At 33.7% G+C, this 20,363-nt stretch overlaps 3 protein-coding genes across 5 annotated transcripts in view; 2 read left to right on the plus strand and 1 right to left on the minus strand.

Annotated features, from left to right (window-relative positions):
- The first annotated feature begins 1,369 nt into the window (after positions 1–1,369).
- Positions 1,370–12,609, plus strand: LOC105317055 (intraflagellar transport protein 56). 2 transcript variants are annotated; one of them, XM_034456604.2, is made up of 18 exons: positions 1,370–1,527; positions 1,709–1,846; positions 4,344–4,436; positions 4,659–4,773; positions 5,167–5,362; positions 5,616–5,685; positions 7,683–7,784; positions 7,944–8,018; positions 8,341–8,443; positions 8,588–8,697; positions 8,879–8,942; positions 9,235–9,323; positions 9,456–9,539; positions 9,821–9,890; positions 10,178–10,284; positions 10,582–10,715; positions 11,123–11,275; positions 11,991–12,609. In XM_034456604.2, exons 1-17 carry the CDS (start codon positions 1,525–1,527, stop codon positions 11,238–11,240), a joined length of 1,671 nt encoding a protein of 556 aa, XP_034312495.2. In that variant the 5' UTR covers positions 1,370–1,524; the 3' UTR covers positions 11,241–11,275; positions 11,991–12,609. The 2 variants fall into 2 exon arrangements, with proteins under 2 accessions (XP_034312495.2, XP_034312496.1); XM_034456605.2 differs by lacking the exon at positions 11,123–11,275.
- A 375-nt stretch (positions 12,610–12,984) lies between these two features.
- Positions 12,985–18,454, minus strand: LOC105317054 (PDZ domain-containing protein 11). Of its 2 annotated transcripts, XM_011413583.4 has the most exons (5): positions 18,125–18,454; positions 16,231–16,382; positions 15,964–16,145; positions 13,690–13,761; positions 12,985–13,515 (listed from the first exon to the last, which is right to left on the minus strand). In XM_011413583.4, the coding sequence occupies exons 1-5, from the start codon at positions 18,233–18,235 to the stop codon at positions 13,508–13,510; spliced, it is 525 nt and encodes a 174-aa protein (XP_011411885.3). In that variant the 5' UTR covers positions 18,236–18,454; the 3' UTR covers positions 12,985–13,507. The 2 variants fall into 2 exon arrangements, with proteins under 2 accessions (XP_011411885.3, XP_011411887.3); XM_011413585.4 differs by lacking the exon at positions 13,690–13,761 and having other exon boundaries at positions 18,125–18,446.
- Positions 18,455–19,930: 1,476 nt separating this feature from the next.
- Positions 19,931–20,363, plus strand: part of LOC105317076 (DNA-dependent protein kinase catalytic subunit) — a 60,093-nt gene continuing 59,660 nt past the window's right edge. The window contains exon 1 of the mRNA XM_066067456.1: positions 19,931–20,100. Coding sequence (XP_065923528.1) covers positions 19,956–20,100 — 145 coding nt within the window. The 5' untranslated portion in view covers positions 19,931–19,955. The remainder of the gene's footprint in view (positions 20,101–20,363) is intronic.

Here is a 20,363-nt window from a genome sequence, read left to right on the forward strand (position 1 = left end):
TAATAACGAGATAATTAACTCGTAATAACGAGATCTTTTCTCGTAATAACGAGATAATTAACTCGTAATAACGAGATCTTTTCTCGTAATTACGAGATAAAAATATTTTTTAAGTGGCCCTATTCGTCTTTCGTACAGTGTAGATCACAGGGAAACTGACGTTTTTTGATCGTCTCAAGCCACGGTCCGGTGTCCGTAGCTCTCTCTTACCATATTGGAGAGGATCATACATATTTGCCTTGGTGTGCGAAGATTATTTTTTTAATAGGCCCTGTCAAGTTCAAGTTCTTTATTCCAAGAGACAAATATCTCATAGGTTATACATGTGAACATATACATATTAAATGCAGTAAGACATACAAAGTGTACATACTAGTAATCAATTTTGATTATTCACATTAAGAGTTCGGTGCTTGTTTGCATAATATTAATATCTGTCATTATCAATGGCTTAATAAAGGAAGAACAATTAGAAGTCATGCTAACAATAGCCAGAATATGATAAATTTCACTAAGACAAGGACATTTTAAAAGAGAATAATAAGTTCAGCGATATTTTTTAAAGATGGAGTTCATGGGGCTTAACAAAAGACATCTTATAATTAAAGCAAGAATGAAACGAATAACAGTTTTTCTAAACAATTAATTACTTTGACCACTTATATATTTTATAAGTTGTTTTCAAGACAGACACAAATTATTAGAAATTGGAAAAAAATTGTTTATGAAGTCAGGTTATTGAATATTTATCCAACTTGAAGTGTCATTTAACTAGAAAAACCAGCATTTATAAAATGAGATTTGCAGTGGGTCCCCCCCCCCCCCCCCCGGTTCCAACGCATATGCCTCGAACAAGTTTTTTGAGACGAAATTTACATTGGATGTGTTTTCAATCTTTTGGGATGTGTGATGGGAGTTGGTTATGGTAAGTGTATTACAACTATAATTATGAATTTGTGAGGAAAATGTGTCTTTATTAATCTTGTTTTTATTTCTACCTAACGACTACATTTTACGGAGAAAAGTCTTAAAGAACCTATTATAAATATTGCCTTTTACGGGAAACTTTTAATGCATGATGCCATCCCCATCAAAGTCTTAATTAACAATTTTGCATCCTCGTATCCATTCATATTTTTCCCGCCATAGACTGCCCGATATAGAATTCCAATCCCGATTCAATTTGTGTTAAAACAGAGGTTTCCTCGCATAATTAATTATCTCACAGAGTATTTTCCTGACATTTATCTGTTATAACTATCACAAAATTCGACACAAAACGGTTAATATATAGGCGAAGTTATATTACTCTTCTTGTATGAATAAGAGTACGAATTAACTAGTTATATTTGCGTTCCTTGCATCTTTTAAACGCTTTACTTAACAACATTTTTTGGTTGCTATAATCGGCGTCAGTGAGACAACGATTGCATTCCAAACAAATCGCCAGACAACAGAAACTGCTAAAACTAGGGGAGAATTGTTCGCCGTGTTTGGCGTGAATTAACATACTAGGCATTAAAAATGGTAAGTTTAATCAAGTATATTTGAAATACAAAGTTTATATCGGCACTGTGCTAGAATGTAATGGTTAACCTTATGAAATTCAAAAGACATTGACATTTTTTGTGTAATTCATTCATGAATTGTAATGTTCAATATATACAAATTTTAAACAATCAGCAACTTCATCATTGGTTTTCTTTAGATGCTCTCAAGGGCAAAGCCGGCCATTGGGCCCGGCTCAACAACACCAGCTAAAGAAAATAAGAAAAAGAAGCAAGTTCCAAAAGTTGAAGACTTTTTGAACATGAGAGACTATACAGGGGCAATTACCCTTTTAGAGGTAATCCTATAACATAATTAATTTGGTTAATTATTTAAAATCATTTATTCAGGGTTTTTTTTTTTTACAGACTTTCCCCGATGTAAATATTTACGTTTATAATGATTAAGGTAGTCCTATACTCGGCACTAAATGGGCTCAATCATTAAATGCTTAGTTTTAAATGATAAATATACATTCTAGCAATACATATACAAAAGAAAATATGTATGTTTACGTGCTAGTTTGTTTGTTATCAGCTCTCAGACGGGTGTACCCCCTTGCAAAAATTATTGACAATTATGAAATTTGCCAGACGTCCGTTTTTCCTAAAAATAATTACCAATTTTGGAAAACTTAGAACTGAAGATACAAAATAGAGTATAAATATTTATTTCAGCCATATCTCATCAATAATTTTGCGCAAATTTTTGTAAGTAAGTACGCTTTATGGACCTGATGTATCAAAATAGAATACAAAAAATCCAATGCTAGTATCGCGTTTGGTAATTTTTTTACTATTTTATGGACTCAAACTTAAATTCATGGTGTTTATTCTATAGATTGACATCTTAGAAAAAGGATTTGGTAAAATAAATTATATGTTGACGGATTACTTTTCACGCTATAAGCTCTAAACCAAGTAGACCCTGACGAAAAAATCCGTAAAAATCACATTTTGCTAGAGTTTTCTGCTTAGATCTGTCAACAATGTTAGATATCATTTAAACATTAATTAATTGAGGATTGATTAAATTCGAAACAGCTTCTGTCTCTAAATTTAAACCGGTTTTAGTAAAAGAAAGAGAAAAATTCGGGAGGGGGGGGGTCAAAACAAAGAAGATATAAGCATACCTGAGATCCTGGTTAATCAGAAACTTCGTTTTTCATTTTACTTTAACAGAATCGAGTTTCTCAACATTAATCATTTCTATCTCTCATAGAATACATATATTACCGTTCTAATTGCTAATTATTGCCATTGTTTACAACAGCGATGTACAGCAAAATCAATACCGGGTATCAAAAACGCTTTGTAAAAGTCGAACCAATATTGTAAAATCCGTATTATGATGTAGTGCGATACACTGACTACTTTAAGTCATGTATATCTCTTGTATACAACAAATGACATTCGTATATGGCATGCACTGGGCATAGTACATATATATAACACAGAATTTGATAAGATCTATTTAAAGGCCGAACATTTTTACCGGGTGGTAAATCTCAGGTGAGGGCGGGGCTTAATTATTAGAGGTGTGAAAGCCTCCGGGGCTTGCAGTCTACCTGTGGTCGTGAACGCTGCTAATCGCTATACACAGGAGGCAAATTAATACACAGGAAATAAAGAATTAGTCAGAATTGGTCTTAGTTTAAATATCTTACTGTTCTAATGACCATACGAAGCGATTTTATACGGAAATGGTATGTGTCGTCCGAATTTTCTTTATTGAAAAATGCCGTAAATTAATTCTGCTATAAAAGTATAACTCAGTACATTGTGTTTAGCACTTGACATTGTTTAAAAACTTAATTTTAACAATTATAATAGTATAAGAAAACCATACGATCAGTAAGAATGTGGAATGTAAAGACAGCCATTATACGTCGACAATTTATAATGAAGTTCGTTTTCCATGGAGTGACGTTTACATGCACCAACTTCCAACTGAGTGAATTACCAGTAAATATAGCTTTAGAAGCACATTGTACGTTTGTTGTAAAAAAAATTTTTTATATGTTTTGGAGCTGTCCATGCATTTTCGTGGAATTTATTAGGTCACACACATTCAACATAATTCAAATATAGATTGTGCATGTTTTCAATCACTGAATAATTATTTTTCATAATCAATTTTAATACTGGTTATGTTTAAAAATCAATTTTCAATTCCCCCTTTTTAATTCTGACGGAAGATATCAAAGATAACGTTGTTAATTGCTAGTAAACAGAAATCCGCGGACCTGGCCAGATCACGCTCGGACAATAACGTCAATCAAACTGGGTGCTATTGTTTCAAACTTGATTGACAAGCGGCATCATTTTGAAGTTTGTACAGGTAAAAAAGGGGGCGTTTGTAAAATGTTCGGCCTTTAACAATTTTTTTCAAACCATGGGTTATGCTTTAATATATTAAAATACAATATTTTTCATCATTTAATTTCATTGGCAGAAAGTACATCATGTGACATTCACCCTTTTACGATATCGATGCAAAAGGCATATGTGGAATTTGATATTAAAGGATTTGGCAGTATTAACTGAAATCGTTATTGCAAATACTAAATGTCTGGGAAATTATTAAAATGCATTATACTGAAAATGATGATTAGCAAAATATTCTTTAATAATATTCTGTTAAAGCTATAATCTCAGACACAAAAAGTGAAATGGATTGTTATCACTTTCTGTGTCTTCTGTTGATATAATTTTACATGGGGCAATAAAACCTCTATCGACCTACAATGAAGTCCATAACTGTATATATCATTAACTTTTTAAATGATATTCTAGTTCAACAGAAACAGTGGAAAAGGTAACGATGAAACTGATCTATGGATCGCATACTGTGCATTTCATCTTGGGGATTACAAAAGATCTATGGAGGTCAGTATAGTTAGTTTGAAGAATATTCAGCAATCTATAAACTGAAATGTTATATAGGTTCCTGGTTTACTTATCTAATAAAATATAGAAATTTATATTACAAAACTAAAATCAGCAGCATATTTATGGCAAAGAAAGTTTTGAGTACGATGTGTACCTATTGATTGTTTTCCTACTGCTGTTCATTTTTTTGTAATGTTCTCATTGTTCTGACACCCCCAGGAATTTGAGAGAATGACAAGACGGGATGGCTGTCACCCAGATGTGTGGACAAACCTGGCCTGCTGCTATTTCTTTCTTGGAATGTACCCTGAAGCTGACACTGCTTGCGCAAAAGGTAAAGGACTCAAAGTGTTTGTTTGATCCAGTTGGGATTAGCTGTTTAATAAAAAATTACCGGTATATACTTTTGTTAGTTGTTAAGTGAGAAAACTGAGAAAAGAATTTCAATTTGTACTAAGATGGTGAACTTCAATTTTCATGGATTTTGTGATGAGTCTAGGTTAGAAATATTATAATAATCTTTTATATATAGTTTATTAGTAGGACCATGCATTTTCCACAAATTATTAAATCTATAAAAATTGATGCCTAGGAATATCACAGTAAATTTCAATAAGAGTGTTTTATGGTAGTGTGGTTAGTGTGCTGGTTTTGTTTTGTGTTTGGGAGGGGGAGAGAAGGTAACCACCACCATGAAAATTTTATTGAAATGATTTTTTATGTATAGGTCCCAAAAGTAAGCTTCAGAATCGATTACTGTTTCATCTGTCTCACAAATTTGGGGATGAGAAAAGGTTGATGGGCCACCATCAAAGCCTGCAGGATGTGATTGAGGACCAACTTTCACTAGCCTCCATACATTACTTACGGAGTCATTACCAGGAGGCCATAGACATATACAAACGGATACTGTTAGACAACAGGTAGGCTTTGATATACATGTATAATGCTATTGCCATGGACCATGGTACTATACTTTTGAATTTATTTTATATTTACTCATTTCAAATTTCCATTATAATGCACAATGCTTTGCATTCTCTTATATACTTGAACATAGGATGTATCACTTTCGATGCTACATTCATTCTTATGTTTTATGTACATACATGTAAATCTAATTTGTATAATTATGTTGAGATTTTTTTGTACAATAAAGCTGTTTTGTTGTTTCAGAGACTTTTTGGCACTGAATGTATATGTGGCTCTGTGCTATTACAAATTAGACTACTATGATGTGTCACAGGTAAGGCAATCAGCCTAAATGTGTTATTTAGGCCAGCATTTTTTTATTTTTAGGTTTACAAACAACAAAATGATAAAGTTCCGTAGGAGGAGGAAATAAAAAAAAAATAAAAATCTCTTTTGACCTACAATTTTTTTTATATTTTTAGGTTTACGAACCACAAAATTGTAAAGTTCAGTAGGAGAAAAAAAACCTTTTGTGACATCATCTTTATTCTAATAATATAATGAATGACAACTTCATGATAGTGGTGTGTAACTGCATCAAGTGTAGCATGTGAAAAGTATGTCATCTGTGTAACATATCACTGAAATAGTACAATAGAATATTAGACATACAGCTTTGATATTACAATAACATGTACATATAGCAATGCCAGGGGTGTGCAATTACAAAATTTGGCCACAAAGTTACTAGCCCAAGATTCAAAGTTATTAGTCAGACTATTGTCGGAAATGTCAACATTTCATATTAAAAAAAACACTTAAATTTTATGTACATAAAGTCATAATGTTTTCTACTGTATGATACTAGTATATAATTATTAATATACAAAATATTTATTACTTTCATGTTTTCTGCATTTAAAAAATATTCAACTTCATTGATCTCTCACATTTTATTTACAAAATTGGTTTGGGTGTTTATATGTGAGAAAACTGAAACATAACATTGTGAATGTGAACAAACTCTATAAAATCACTGCTACTATATGTGTGCATGTATTTTATCCTGTTGAATTTCCATGTACAAAGTACAACTATGCAATTAATTATGTAATGGTAAATTTTAATTGAAATAACGGAAAATGCACAAACAATAATATGATTTTTTTTTAATTACTAGGCAGGTCACTTTAAAATGTGTTCATGAGAATAGTTACTGCAGAAATTTATAATATCTCTAATACATCTCTCTCTCTCTTTCTCTCTCTCTCTCTCTCTCTCTCATTCATTCTCTGTGTAAAATAAATTTTTAAAAAGGCCAATGAATACATATGCCAATTCATCACAAAAAGAAAGGGAATCATTTTACAGTGATGTACTTGAAAACAGCTGCACATGTAACTATCGAAGCCATGTTCAGTGAGGTGTGACTATCTCGTCTAGTCACTGGTCAACACTGTCGGTAAAACTTCAAAGTATGAAACCTACAGCAGAGTGTTTGTAGAAGCTTCTCTGAAGAATGTAGCACGAGAAAAAGATGCGTTAGAGATCATGGCACAAAAAGAGCAGATTTTATGCCTCTGTGATAACAATGACGATACACTTTTCCTACTAGGAAAAATTTGCTGTCGGGAAGAAAAAAAAAGATTTTTTGTAATTTTATTTTTTTTCTAAAAACTCAGAAAACCGAGCGGCGGGTTTGTAAACCTAAAAATAAAAAAAATGCTGGCCTTACCTATGTTGCAAAGATACAAGGTTGAGAATATCTGTTCTTTGTTAGTCTGTCTGTTTACAGGAAGTAATACATATATATTAATAAATCTATAGACATATACATGTACATGTTAATACATGATGTATTAACTGTCCTCCATAATGAGTTACCTTAAAAGTTTAATTACATTGGTACTGGTAAATGATATTTTAGGGTCAGTATCATCCAATGAGTTCAAGGTCAAATTAATTACAATACAATGTAGTTACAATGAGATCATGTTCAAGAGAAAGTTATTTTTGATAGGATTTCATAAATTGGAAATGAATTTGATATCAGTGGGTAAAATATACTGGTAATTTTTAACAACCAAAAAATATTTCTGGGATTTAGAATTTGATTGTTTTTTATCAAATACTTGCTTGTTTATTTATAGGGATAACAATCAAATGAACCATGCAGTTAATCATATCAAAATACTTGACCCCATGCCATATTGTATGTTATTATTTTGACAAGTATGCTCTATTTAGAGTCACAGATTTACTTAAAATATGCTTGAAATATTCTGTTTACTATATAAACTACTTACATTGTTTGTTTTATATTTTGTGTAGGAAGTTCTAGCAGTTTATCTCCAGCAATATCCAGATAGTGCTATTGCTCTGAATCTCAAGGCCTGTAATCATTTCAGACTTTACAATGGGAAGGCTGCAGAGGTAAACAAAAAAGAAAAACAAAAGAATGGCACTATATGTGGTTTATAGGAGTTGTGCAATTTCATCTGCAAAAGTTGGAAAATTTTGTAATTTGTATTAATTTGCACTGTTCAAATACATGTAGCAATATGTGTATAAAGCTAATTTTGTCAATTTTAGGCAGAATTGAAAAGTCTTCAGGAGATGTCCTCACCTTCTTTTGTATTTGCCAGAGATCTCATCAAACACAACTTGGTAAGCTAACTAGATTTAAGTATAAATATCAGATAAAATCATCATGTACCAGTAGTTATACATTACACTTAACTGTTTGTGAATAATTATAGCTAAAATTTCTTTTTAGTTGGTATATATATTGGGGAAATTTTTTTTTTTTATCATGATCATGGTAAATGATCATTCTTTTATATACATCAAAAGAACACGCATCTATTTTAAGATTTAATTGGGTATATACCGGTACATGTATATATAAAAGCCTTTGACAATATTTTATCATATCTTCATCTGATATGATACATGTACAGGTATGTTGACTTTATATTCTATTATATAGGTGGTGTTCCGAGGAGGTGAAGGGGCTTTACAAGTTTTACCTCCCCTTATTGATGTTTTACCAGAGGCTAGGCTGAACTTAGTCATCTACTACCTTAAACAAGGTATGTATTAAGTAAGCTGCACCTAGGCTGAAATGTAAATACTGGTACAAGTATTGATATGATGGACAAGGAAACTTGCTGTATTGTGATACATGTACTGTTATAATTGGATTGATAATCATTGGATTGTTTCTCTTTTCTCAGATGACATAGCAGAGGCCTACAATCTGATTAAAGATCTGGAACCCACCACTCCCCAGGAGTATATTCTGAAGGGTGTGGTCAATGCAGCCTTAGGCCAAGAGCAAGGATCTGTAAGTTGAATAGGTTATTCAGTGGGGGGAATGGGAATTGGTACCAATAATTTAAAATTCCCATGTTTAAAGATTTCTATAAATTTTTTAGAATATTAGCTAAATTTGAAAGTATGCTTGAAAATATTTTTGTTTTTAATTATATATTCTTTTTAATTAATTTTTGTCTTTTTTTTTGCAGAGGGAACATCTCAAAATAGCTCAACAGTATTTCCAACTTGTTGGGGGTTCAGCTAGTGAATGTGGTATGTATTCATTTTTAGAGAAAGAGAGTCTTTGTGTATTATTCCTGTGCATTTTACAATTATCTTCATATTATATGATACTTGTCTTTCTTAAATTACATATTATCCTATTGACCTAAATGAACAGTGGTATGTTTTTTTTACATTCCCAGTTTCATTTGTTATTATTGATGTATTATAAGGATTCCAGTTAGGAGATTTGTAAGCACTGTATTAGTGGTGTAATAACATGTATCTGACCTGGCATAAGATCGAATTGTTACTTACAAAGCTCTTACTTTCTTCTGGACAGATACTATTCCTGGTCGTCAGTGCATGTCCTCATGTTTCTTTCTGTTAAAGCAGTTTGAAGATGTATTAATATATCTGAACTCTATCAAGGCGAGTATAAATATTGTATGTATTATGAAAATGGTACAATGCATCTTAATAGCTATCAAAGTTCTACATAAAAACTGGCTTCTGAAGGTACATGTATGTGTTGTTTTTATGACGATGTCTATCTGTTTACAGAGTTATTTCTACAATGACGACAGTTTCAACTTCAACTATGCTCAAGCTAAGGCTGCAGTGGGAAACTTCAAGGAATCAGAAGAGGTTTGTAACATCAGATCAGAAAAATAGAAGTAAATTTAGTTTCATAAGTTAATCTCATCGTCCCTTCGAAAAGGATACAAGCAATTTTTGGAATTTTCATGTAATTTTTCTTGATGTGTTCCATTAACGTAGTCACTAGGATTAAGTACAATGCATCGTGCAGAAATGAAAAGATGTGAAATTTTATTAATAAGGCACAAAGCAACTTAACTACTATAAATATCAGCTGTTTTTTTTGTTGAGAATTTAAATCTTCATCCTAGAGATTGTTTCCATTTTAGGTGTTCTTGTTGATCCAGAGTGAGAAGATTAAAAATGACTACACATATCTGAGTTGGCTTGCCAGGGTTTGTAAGTACTTTGAAAGGGGGGGGGGGTGCTGGTTTGAGAGGGGGTGGGGGTAAAGTAAATCATTGTTGACCAAAAAAAGTAGTGTGGAATACTGATTTTCATGTGCAAAAATGTTGATGCATACGCTAATAGATCTATTTGAGTATTATCAATTTACTGTACATACATTTCTAAAGTCTAACACTAATCATTTAAAAAATTCTCCTTTGAAATGACATATTTTTATTCTAATGCGCATGATATACGGTAATATACTGATGCAAAAACTGTATTATTTTATTTTCCAGACATCATGAACAGAAAATCAAGGCTGGCCTGGGAGCTGTACCTCAAAATGGAGACCTCAGGAGAATCTTTCAGCCTGTTACAACTCATAGCAAATGACTGCTACAAGGTATTCTGCCAAAAAAAATTTTTTTTTGTTTAAACAGGCTGTATTCAACCACTGATTGTCATACTTTCAGTCTGTTGATAGAAGCATTGAACAGTTGATGAACTCTAACAGATTGTATAACTTTGAACATAAGGCATTCATTTTATTGTTTTGATTCATAAGATTGCATATAAATATTCAAATTTACAATGTAACCAATTTGTTGCTACATGTTTTTCTATACTCTGATAAAAAAAACTGCTTAAGTAAATGTGCATCAAACTTGAAAAAATCATAATAAAACTTGATCCTCTGTAGATGGGACAATTTTACTATGCTGCCAAGGCCTTTGATGTGCTGGAGAGACTTGATCCTAATCCCGAGTACTGGGAAGGAAAAAGAGGGGCCTGTGTAGGTGTATTCCAGATGATCATAGCGGGCCACGAACCAAGGTAATGACCCCCTAATATCTCTATCTAATGATAGATTATGGCTATCTATAACACTATAGTTTAAAAAGTCACTCTTTGGATCAAAAACATATGGAGTATTTGGCACTTTGAAGCGAGATTTAAACGTTTCACAGTTTGAACAAAACAAATTTTAATTTGATTAATTAAATTAAGCTGGTTTAAAAAGTTAATGATAAAATTTCAGTGTACGTGTATTTCATGAATGAAACTAATACTTATTCATACATGTATAACATTCTTTAAGGACAATTTTTGTGTCTTTTCAATCTATCCCTGAATTTTTTTCTCTACTTTCTATACTTTTCCTAGCAATCGTTTTTTTTCCCTAAAAAGTCCTTTAAAAAAAAAAAACTTATTTAAGACATTTCATTTCTTTTTTTCTGCAGAGACAAATTACAGGAAGTTGTTCAATTACTCAGAAACACTACAAACCCTCAAGTTGAATACGTAACGCGCACCATGAAAAAGTGGGCTCGTGATAATCAAGTCAACATACAATCCTAGTCACCTCAGCGTTTGATAGAATTTTATAAAAATAGGCATGCTCTATCCTTCAGTTCCTTCGTTGTTTCTGCACACATTTTATTCCTTATTTTTTATGTTGTGGAATATATTTTGGTATTGTATAGATGCTGGTCATTTAAACAAGTTGATTGCCTTGTTCCCATAATATGAACATTCCAAGTAAAAATGATCATAACTAAATCCATGTAAAATATGTCAATCATTTTGAACAATTAATATGTAGATGGTTGTTCGTGCATGGACCTAGAACTAATCATTTACAAAATCATTTGTCAAAGCTTTATCTAACGTAGACAAAAATTTTCTTATGATTATGGTTTATTACTCAAAAATTGCAGTATATCTTTGATTTTTATATTCATAATTTTGAAAACTAGTACATGTACTTTACCTTATACCTTAATCATGAGAATAAAAGCATCTGGAGGACTATTGGTATCAGGCAAAATAATTATTAAAAAAAAAAATTAGTCAATGCCAGCTGATTTGCACTCATATAATTTCATATACATTGTATATTACTAATCATTTATTCATACAATATATTTTACTAGTATGGTACACTTTTTTAGTTTCAGAAGTATAATACCAGTATTTGCTGTTATTAATTTTTAATGGTTTTATTTTTTTTTCTTACATAATTATTTCCCTTTATCACTAGCAGTGTGATGACGCAGTAGTGGCTTTAATAGCAAGTTAGCATGCTGAATTTTTAACCTCTACTTTTAGGGACACACTGAGGGATGTGATTAATATGCTTCGGAACACCAGTAATCCCCAGGTGGAGTATATCATTCGATCCATGAAGAAATGGGCCAAGGAAAATCTGGTTCCTCTTCCATAGTGTGTGCGTGTCCACTATTTGTATTGCAAACTAACAATTCTCAACTGCTCTGTTTGTTTTAGAACATCGTCTTAATTGTAGAGTTCTGATTCTAGGTTCAGATTAATCCAAACAAACAACAGAATCAGAGATCGAGCAAATGGTTCATATTTTATACAGACGCATGTTAAAAACTGCATGTTTCTTCAAGCATGTGATATTTTGCACTAGATTGCATGGAATTGTTGTTTATTTTTTTATTGCATGGAGGTTATGAAAATGTGTATTTCTTTAGTTATATCTTGAGGGGTTGGGGGGCTGGATTGCTGATGAGGAAATGACAGTCTGTGTATATTATAGAAGTGTATCAAGATTACTGAGGATTGATGGAACTGTTGTACATTTATTGATTTTTACAACTGTGAATTATCCGTCCAATGACTGTACAGTGTGCATATTTATGAGTTAATTATTAATGGAATACTGTACAACCTAAATGAGAAAATAAACCAAAAATATACTGTCTCATTTTTACTTAGTATCCATTTAGTGATTTGACTTTCAAATAAATTGCACATAAGGGAGGCTAATCCTACTAAAGTGGAAAAATGCCTCTGGTCAGCTAAATGGGCACGAATACCAGTATATGAAAACTATGTCAGTAATGAAAAATAGAATCTGGTTTCGCAGTTTAGTTTGTCAAGGTTACTCTCCAAAGAAGGTTAAAAGGGGGCGGACCCTTTAGAAAATTCAATATTTGAAATATGCATCAAAGAACCCATCCCCTTTTAACTTTGATGGTGGAGACAGCAGGTTATGGCGGAGGGGACGATAAAAATAGCGGGATAACCAATAGCCATCCAAAGAGGTATTAATGAAAATAAAACCAATTTTCTCAACTTTATCAAAATCCAACTTTTATTATTTTCACAATTATACATGAACTCTCCAAGAACATTACAAATATATACATGTATATTATAATCTCGTGTATAAATATCAAATTAATTACATCACAATATTCATAACAATAATGATTCTTAAACAAAGAAAGGCGTTTCATTGCCAACAACAACAAACACATAAAATGAAAAAAAATCAAAAACAAAATACAACAAAAATTACGACCAATGCACAAAGGGAAAACGAACGGACACATAAAAACTTTTAAAAAATCATAAAACAAACTTCACAGAAAAAGGAGGCATGCTTTCACATAGGCTTTTATTCATAGAGGCTTGTGTAAATATGACGTCGGTACGGAACTATATAGGTAGGTTGGCAAGAATTTGCTTTTTTCTGTCAGATAGTTCGACCGAAAGTTTTAATACTATTTTCTATTCAAAACTGTAAATTTCCGCTACATGAAGTCGGAGTTTCCCATTGTTGGAAATGGTTATGAGAGATAACAAAGGTGTCCCTTTTACTGATCTGAAAAAAAGAGAAGGGAAAAAAATCTTAATATTATCGAGTATCAGGTATTTGCAAGGAATGTAACATACAAGATCTTGCCAATACGAAAGCTAGATAAACATAAAGGTGCAAGCCATTTGAGTGCAAGTGCATTTATTTTGGCATTTCCTGAGAAGAAAATGCAATACATACATTCTACGAATTGTAATAAGTCACTGAGGGCAAAGACTTGTCCCTTGGCGGTGTCTGAGGGAGAGCAACCACCTGTAAAACAGGGCGCTGTCTAAATACTCGGTACAGAGACAGAAGCATGCAGAAACAGGCACGTAGCATCGTTTATCAAAGTGGAGGGGGTCATACAAAAGTGGAGCACATGGGCTTGTGTAAAAACAAATATCATTATTTAAAAAGGTGGATACCTAAGAGAAAAAATAAACCTCTGAGGTACCCATCATTCTTTAACGAAGTTTTTTTTCTACACAAGCCCCTGTGATTGGAGCGTCATTTATCTCGTAAGTTTACCTTAAAAGCAGAAAATGGTACATTGTTTAGTTGATGTAGCAAGCCCTTCAACCCCCCCCCCCCCCACAATCCACAATCCTGCTACGTGCCTGCATAGTTATGGAGTAAAAGCTCTTTGGTCCGTTCCCAATTGGATATCTAATGAAGATAACACCCGGGTGGATCAAAGAACTTATTCAGAATATCGATATGTGAAATACTAGTACTAGTGTCTAAGTAAGAGTGTTCATTCTAGTGAAAGATTTCGTGGAAGTTCAGACGTAAGTCTATGCAAAGATCTAGTTACTAAGGAAGACTAAGAAGATGAAAAACACACGCATCCCAACAGTAACACACGCTTACTATACCGTATACGTATATATATATACAATACATGGAAATGCATCTGATATGTGTTAAATAACCAGACAAATCTTTTGTAATAAATGAATTTTTAAATAGGCTAAAGCGATTTCTTTTTTAATACAAAAGACTTAAAAAAATAAATCACTTGTTGCCAAACCATGTGTGTAAATCAAAAAATAAGGCACGTACGTGGCATCGCTCATGAATTGGGGCAGACCAGAAATATTATAAGCCCAAAACGATAGTACCCCATATCCGTACTCGTATCTTAAAATTGCAGTTATGTACGAAAGTAATAAAAAGTTACCCCCCCCCCCCCGTGTTTAAATATAAAAAAATCAAATATTTTTTTTTTTAGTCGGTTTATACAGGCACGTAGCATCGCTTTTGAAAGGGGGGGGGGCAGACTCGTCCAAAAAATCTTGACAAGCTAAAAAAAGAAATTAAAAAAAGGGGAAAAGGTTACTTTCCAAAATCCGGAAAATCCTAATCTAATCCGGGGGGGGGGGGGGGGGGGTGGGGGGGGGGGGGGAACATGTATACTTTTCACTTCAATTCACTGTTTATTTCCTTGTTTTCAATTCAATTTTTACATGATCACAGAAAAGGGGGGGGGGGGAGCAACTCCATGTTAATTCAAGAAAAATCTTTGGTGCGCAAAAAAGTGGAGATGGGGCAGCCCCCCCCCTCCCCCCCGATGCTACGTACCAGGGTTTATAAAAAAAAAACAATCATTCTTTTAGAATCATGAGGTGATCAAATACCCGAGAGGCCTTATGATAGATTTGATCACGCCCGACCGTATTGATCACCTTATAATATTCAAAGAATGGTCGATTCCTTATTACTTATATTTTCATAATTTTCAGCAATTGTACGATTATATATTAATTGGTCTTTGGTGAAATGTGTTGGATATTATACATTACAAAATCGATTCGTAGTTTTACCTCACACAAAGACACTGAAAAAATTTATATGTTTTTTCTCAGAGAAATAAATGACAGTAGACAGACAGGTGGACCTACACACACACACACACACACACACACACGACATGACGTGCCTGGTTTTAATCAAAGTAGACCAAAAAAACTTCCCACTTTCTCGATTGTTTACAACTTGATCAGGCACAAGGAAATTACTTATTGTACTTCTCTCGCACATGTTCTCTCGCAATGCTAAAACAATACCATAAATTTAGAATAGCGATATGGCCCGTGATTTGTGAAATTAATTTCAAAGTAGTTGGTGTACAGGAACCCATTAGGGTCAAAAATCTTCACAGAACTTGTAGTTTGAAAGACCTTAAATACCATTCCCATGTTTAGTGATTCAAATAAAACGAACGTTCGTTAATTTTCACGAATTGGTCCCAACTCCAATAATTGTGCAGTATTCTTACCGAATATAAATCGGATAACGTGTTCTTCAGGTAACAAAAAGAAAACCGTTTATCTAATTTCTTTTAATTATGTTCTAGTATGCCGATAAAAACTCTCGATCCGGCATGTTATCTGAATCTTTAACTATAACCAAGTATTTGGACCTTATCCCCACATATAAGATATATACCGTGAATGTTCAATCAGACACTACCTGAGGCTTCGGAATAGTTGAGGGACTGTTGGAGGATTTTGAAAGACCTTGACTGAACGTTGGGGTTGGTGTATCCACGGTAGGCCGTTGATTCTTCCTCGACGGTGGATTGGCTAGATTCGGTCACGTGGTGTGACAGTTGAGCATCAACGTGATCGCCCTGTCCCAAATCAACCACATTTCTGAAAAAAAAATATCATTAAGATACATAAACATTTAATATATACAAAGGGTCCTGACTCAGCTTACAATGAATGTCATATTTACCTCTGAACGACAAAATCTAGTTCATTCCCGGCCCTTATGATTTCCATTTTGGCGTCTGGGTGGTTGAGATACTGTGCTGGGGTGTTCCCTATCCTTATAATACCATCTCCAACACGTAATCCACTTTTATACGCAATACTTTTGGGATTTACCTGCAAGAAAAATACCAGGCTTTATTGTAAACAAAAATCATGTTGGGTAATTCTTGAAGAACAAAAAAACTTCCTTGCAAAGATGTTCAGATTCATTAAAGATGTAAACACCAATTGTAACATAGCAGATTGGATGATTAAAAAAAGGGGATTTTCAGAAATGTTTTTACAAAGTTTGATCAGCCAAAGTGTTCGCAAAGATACTGATCTATAAACATTGGATGTTAAACAACAGATACCCTGTAATGTAATAAATTAGAAAACCAATCTAAATCGACATTCTGACACGTTCATTTTCACTTATCTAGCATTGTTTACGTGAAATTTCAGCCCCTGATCTAAATAAACGCTGATAACATACAGATGCAGACTGTGCCGCCTTAGTTGTGTTTTTGTGCATGTGCTGTGTTGCCTACAGCGACATCCACGTCTTGTGAGCCGACTTTCAGAACACGACAGACAACCTTCAACTGTGTGAACGCCAACAATATTCAGCGTTTGTTCTTGCTTAGAAACCCCAAAACATGACATACTGAGCCACTTTAAGAAAATAAATACTATTGAATAGAAAAAACGTTTGCCCTAGCTATTGACAAATCATTCGGTATATTTTGATGCAATTACATGTACTAGATAAGTACGTGTATATATATATTTGGTTCTTATGTAAAAAGTGTGTAATAGAGCACAGAGGCGCAACCCTCTGAACATTGTTAATTGATTTTGCTCTCGTTTTCACATGAAACGAATTATGGCTGTTCTGAATTCTGCAAAGTGTCTTATGGTGCCTGATGGAAAGCTATTTGTATTATGGTTAAGACGGACAGATGTACAAATAGTAATCGTTGATATCGATGATTACGACCAGCCGAAGGAACTGAGAGAGAGAGAGAGAGAGAGAGAGAGAGAGAGAGAGAGAGAGAGAGAGAGAGAGAGAGAGAGAGAGAGAGAGAGAGAAAGAGAGAGAGAGAGAGAGAGGGGGGGGGGGGCGACAGACTGACGGACGGACGGAGTATCAATTCTCAATATGTTATATATTGCCGATCGGAGCATTTTGAAGGATTAAAAAATAAAATAAATTCCTGTTGTTGTCTCATTTTTTGGTCGAAATGAAGCATGGATATTTCAAACCAGAAATAAAAATATTTTGTTTCTTTTCCATTTACTATAAACAAATACCGTGTAATATGGGCCTAAGACGAGTTGGAGAGATCCCAGATTTCCATACCACCCCTGAACCTGTTTGATCCAGATACGAACACCGAGGGAAGGGAGCTACTTGTTGAACATGAAACCAATTTGCAAGAGAGCTTATCAAAATAGCGAACCACACGGATAAAGATATTTATTAGCAGCGGGCTGTCCTGATGGATATCTGAAGGAGCAAAAACACAACTACATAAACACATGGTTTTACGATGCTAATCCTAAGGGGAGTTTACCGGTTGAAACCCCTGCTGGAACCTCTGGTTTCAATCGGGTCAATGTCTCTAAATGACACTGACATGTAAAGATGAAGATACAATTGCCAAGTTAACGGGGTGCACTGAAGGGTTGCAACAGGTGGCCCTAAAATAATAATGTAAAGTCTCGGCAGCAGATTTATAAAAATGTTTTTAAAACGCGGTTTCAATTGTGGCCTTGCACACGTTGTTGATAAAACAAGACAAGGTCGCTTTCTCCTATATGAACGAATATCGTATTTCCAAAACTGTATGTATAGTATTCACACGGTTTCTTACCTTCTGAATATATAAACACGAGCCTTGGTCATATCCCCCCTGCATGGTAAATCCCCATTGTGACCCGGACTGATTTCTCCTCAGACGGACGAGTATAGGACCGTCACTCATTTTGAACACTCTCCGGAGAAAAAAACAACAGCAGCAGGCCTCAAGAGTTGGTTCGTGTTTTGCGCGTGTAGGCGGGGGGTTGTTATATCTATATCTCCCGAACACAACTCGCCGAGCCTAGCTGCAGCCACCGTGTAAAACGTTGAGTATATACATACATACAGCATGTCAGGAGAATTTATATAGGTGCTGATGCTTCGACTGGCGAGTGTCAGCGAAGAATTATGTCAAGTGTCCCCCCTCCGCCCCATGTCCGGCTGTTCTCTGAACCGTGACTAATGGTACTTAAACAGAGAATTGAAATATTAATTTATTTCGTCATTTGAAGGAGAGACCTTTGAAAGGTTGAAGAGATCTGCGTCACTCAAGACAAAGCTTTTCTTCCTACAATTCCTCTTATTCAGTAAATTCAGTCAGTTTTATGATAAGAGTATGTCGTTGCGTATGTTAGAGGAATTTTTTTTGGAAAGTTTTATATATATTATGTAATAGAATTAAAAGATTCAGACACGTAGACCTCCTTGATTTATACTGTATACATATTTTCAAGATTAACCGAGATGTAGGACGACAAAATTTATATATTTCAAAATGGGCGGTATCAAAATATGCCCCAGTATTATCTGGAATTCCGTCAAATATTATAAGGGAAAAACTAATATAGAATAATTAGTTACTTAGAATTTTATAAAATATTTTATAAAACAATTTGTCAGTTTTCATGGAAAAAGCAGTGTGAGATAATTCCAAAGTTCTGGTGTTTGGGCGGGGCTTGGTGTCTTTACTGGATTTAGCAAAATTTAGGAAAGGAATACCCAAAATGGATGGGGATGAGTTGCACAAAAGCAATGGTTGGCTTTAATAATACAATGGGAACACGATCCAGTCAATGTTATTGAATAAATGCATGTCATTACTGTTAGCCAATTGTCGTATTGTAAATAAAACTACTGTATACTGTATAGTATTAAAGAACTTTAAATATAAAATTTACATAGAGTTACACATGTACATTGTAAATTTTGTTTTAAGTTTTGAATTTATTTAGTGAAATCTTAATATATATATATATATATATATATATATATATATATATATATATATATATATATATATATATATATATATATATATATATATATATATATAGTTTATTGACCAATCGTTGAATTAATCATAGCTATATAGAATGCTACCATTGTGTTCAATGGTATTTGCTAGCTAATTTACTCTTGAATTTAGAACTTTTTAATTCATAATCAAAGTTCCACAGCACAGTGGGCTCAGTTTTCAACGGATTAGGGTCATAATTCAACATCTTGTGGTCTCAATGTTCTGTAGGCTCTGACAACGAAAACCAACAATATAAAAGAGGTCAAAGATGTTAACAGTTTACAGACGGTTAGACAGACGGACGGACGATGGACAACAGATGACAGCGTTAAAGAATGGCCACAGGTCAATTTTCAACACGGATCAAACTTCTTCGTTACAGCTCATCGCCACCACTTCCCTCGTTAACCATACATAGACTGTTCATATCTGTATTTACACCAATAAGAGTATGCACTATATAGAAATATATGGATTCTGCTCATACTCAGGTGACCAGTAAGACCCATAGGCCTCTTGCATGTCGCATATTGACAGACTGGCAATGCAGCATCAATTTCCAGTCTTTGACTCATTCTATTCGGGATCGGTATGTCAACAACAAGCCATGGCGGCAAGTTTGTTAGAAGATAATTTGCGGTCTCTAAACGAATGTTTGACGAATGCAGACAACTCATCAAAAGAGCAAGCAGATAGTATTGTTGCAGATATTAGTCAAATATGTATCAACGAGTCGACAGACAAGGATATAGGTACGTGACACGAATGGTCTTAGTCAGGAAAACTTATTTTGGGGTGTAATGTATATGTTTATGATATTGTAATCGCATTGATCATATTGATTTAGGTGCAGTTCTTGAAGAAATTTTAAATGCTTTGATATTTTCTGCTTGGATATTATTTTTTTTTATTTTAGGAATATAATATTCTCCAAACTTTAAAGCTGCTTGGTCCGATTTTATTTGTAATTACAGTATCAAAATTTTTTCCATACAAATCATTTATCTTAGAAAGT

This window comes from Magallana gigas, chromosome 7, assembly GCF_963853765.1.
Source record: "Magallana gigas chromosome 7, xbMagGiga1.1, whole genome shotgun sequence".
Classification (NCBI taxonomy): domain Eukaryota; kingdom Metazoa; phylum Mollusca; class Bivalvia; order Ostreida; family Ostreidae; genus Magallana; species Magallana gigas.

Bases quoted from the DNA above. Each gene is read 5' to 3' on its own strand.
- LOC105317054 (XM_011413583.4), bottom strand. From the start codon at position 18,235: ATGAGTGACGGTCCTATACTCGTCCGTCTGAGGAGAAATCAGTCCGGG. The intron at 16,383-18,124 runs GTAAGAAACCGT...TTTTTCTTGCAG, and splicing joins CGTGTTTATATATTCAGAAG to GTAAATCCCAAAAGTATTGC. The intron at 13,762-15,963 runs GTAGTGTCTGAT...CCTGTTTTACAG, and splicing joins CAACTATTCCGAAGCCTCAG to GTGGTTGCTCTCCCTCAGAC.
- LOC105317055 (XM_034456604.2), top strand. The intron at 4,437-4,658 runs GTCAGTATAGTT...TGACACCCCCAG, and splicing joins ATTACAAAAGATCTATGGAG to GAATTTGAGAGAATGACAAG. The intron at 5,363-5,615 runs GTAGGCTTTGAT...TTGTTGTTTCAG, and splicing joins CGGATACTGTTAGACAACAG to AGACTTTTTGGCACTGAATG.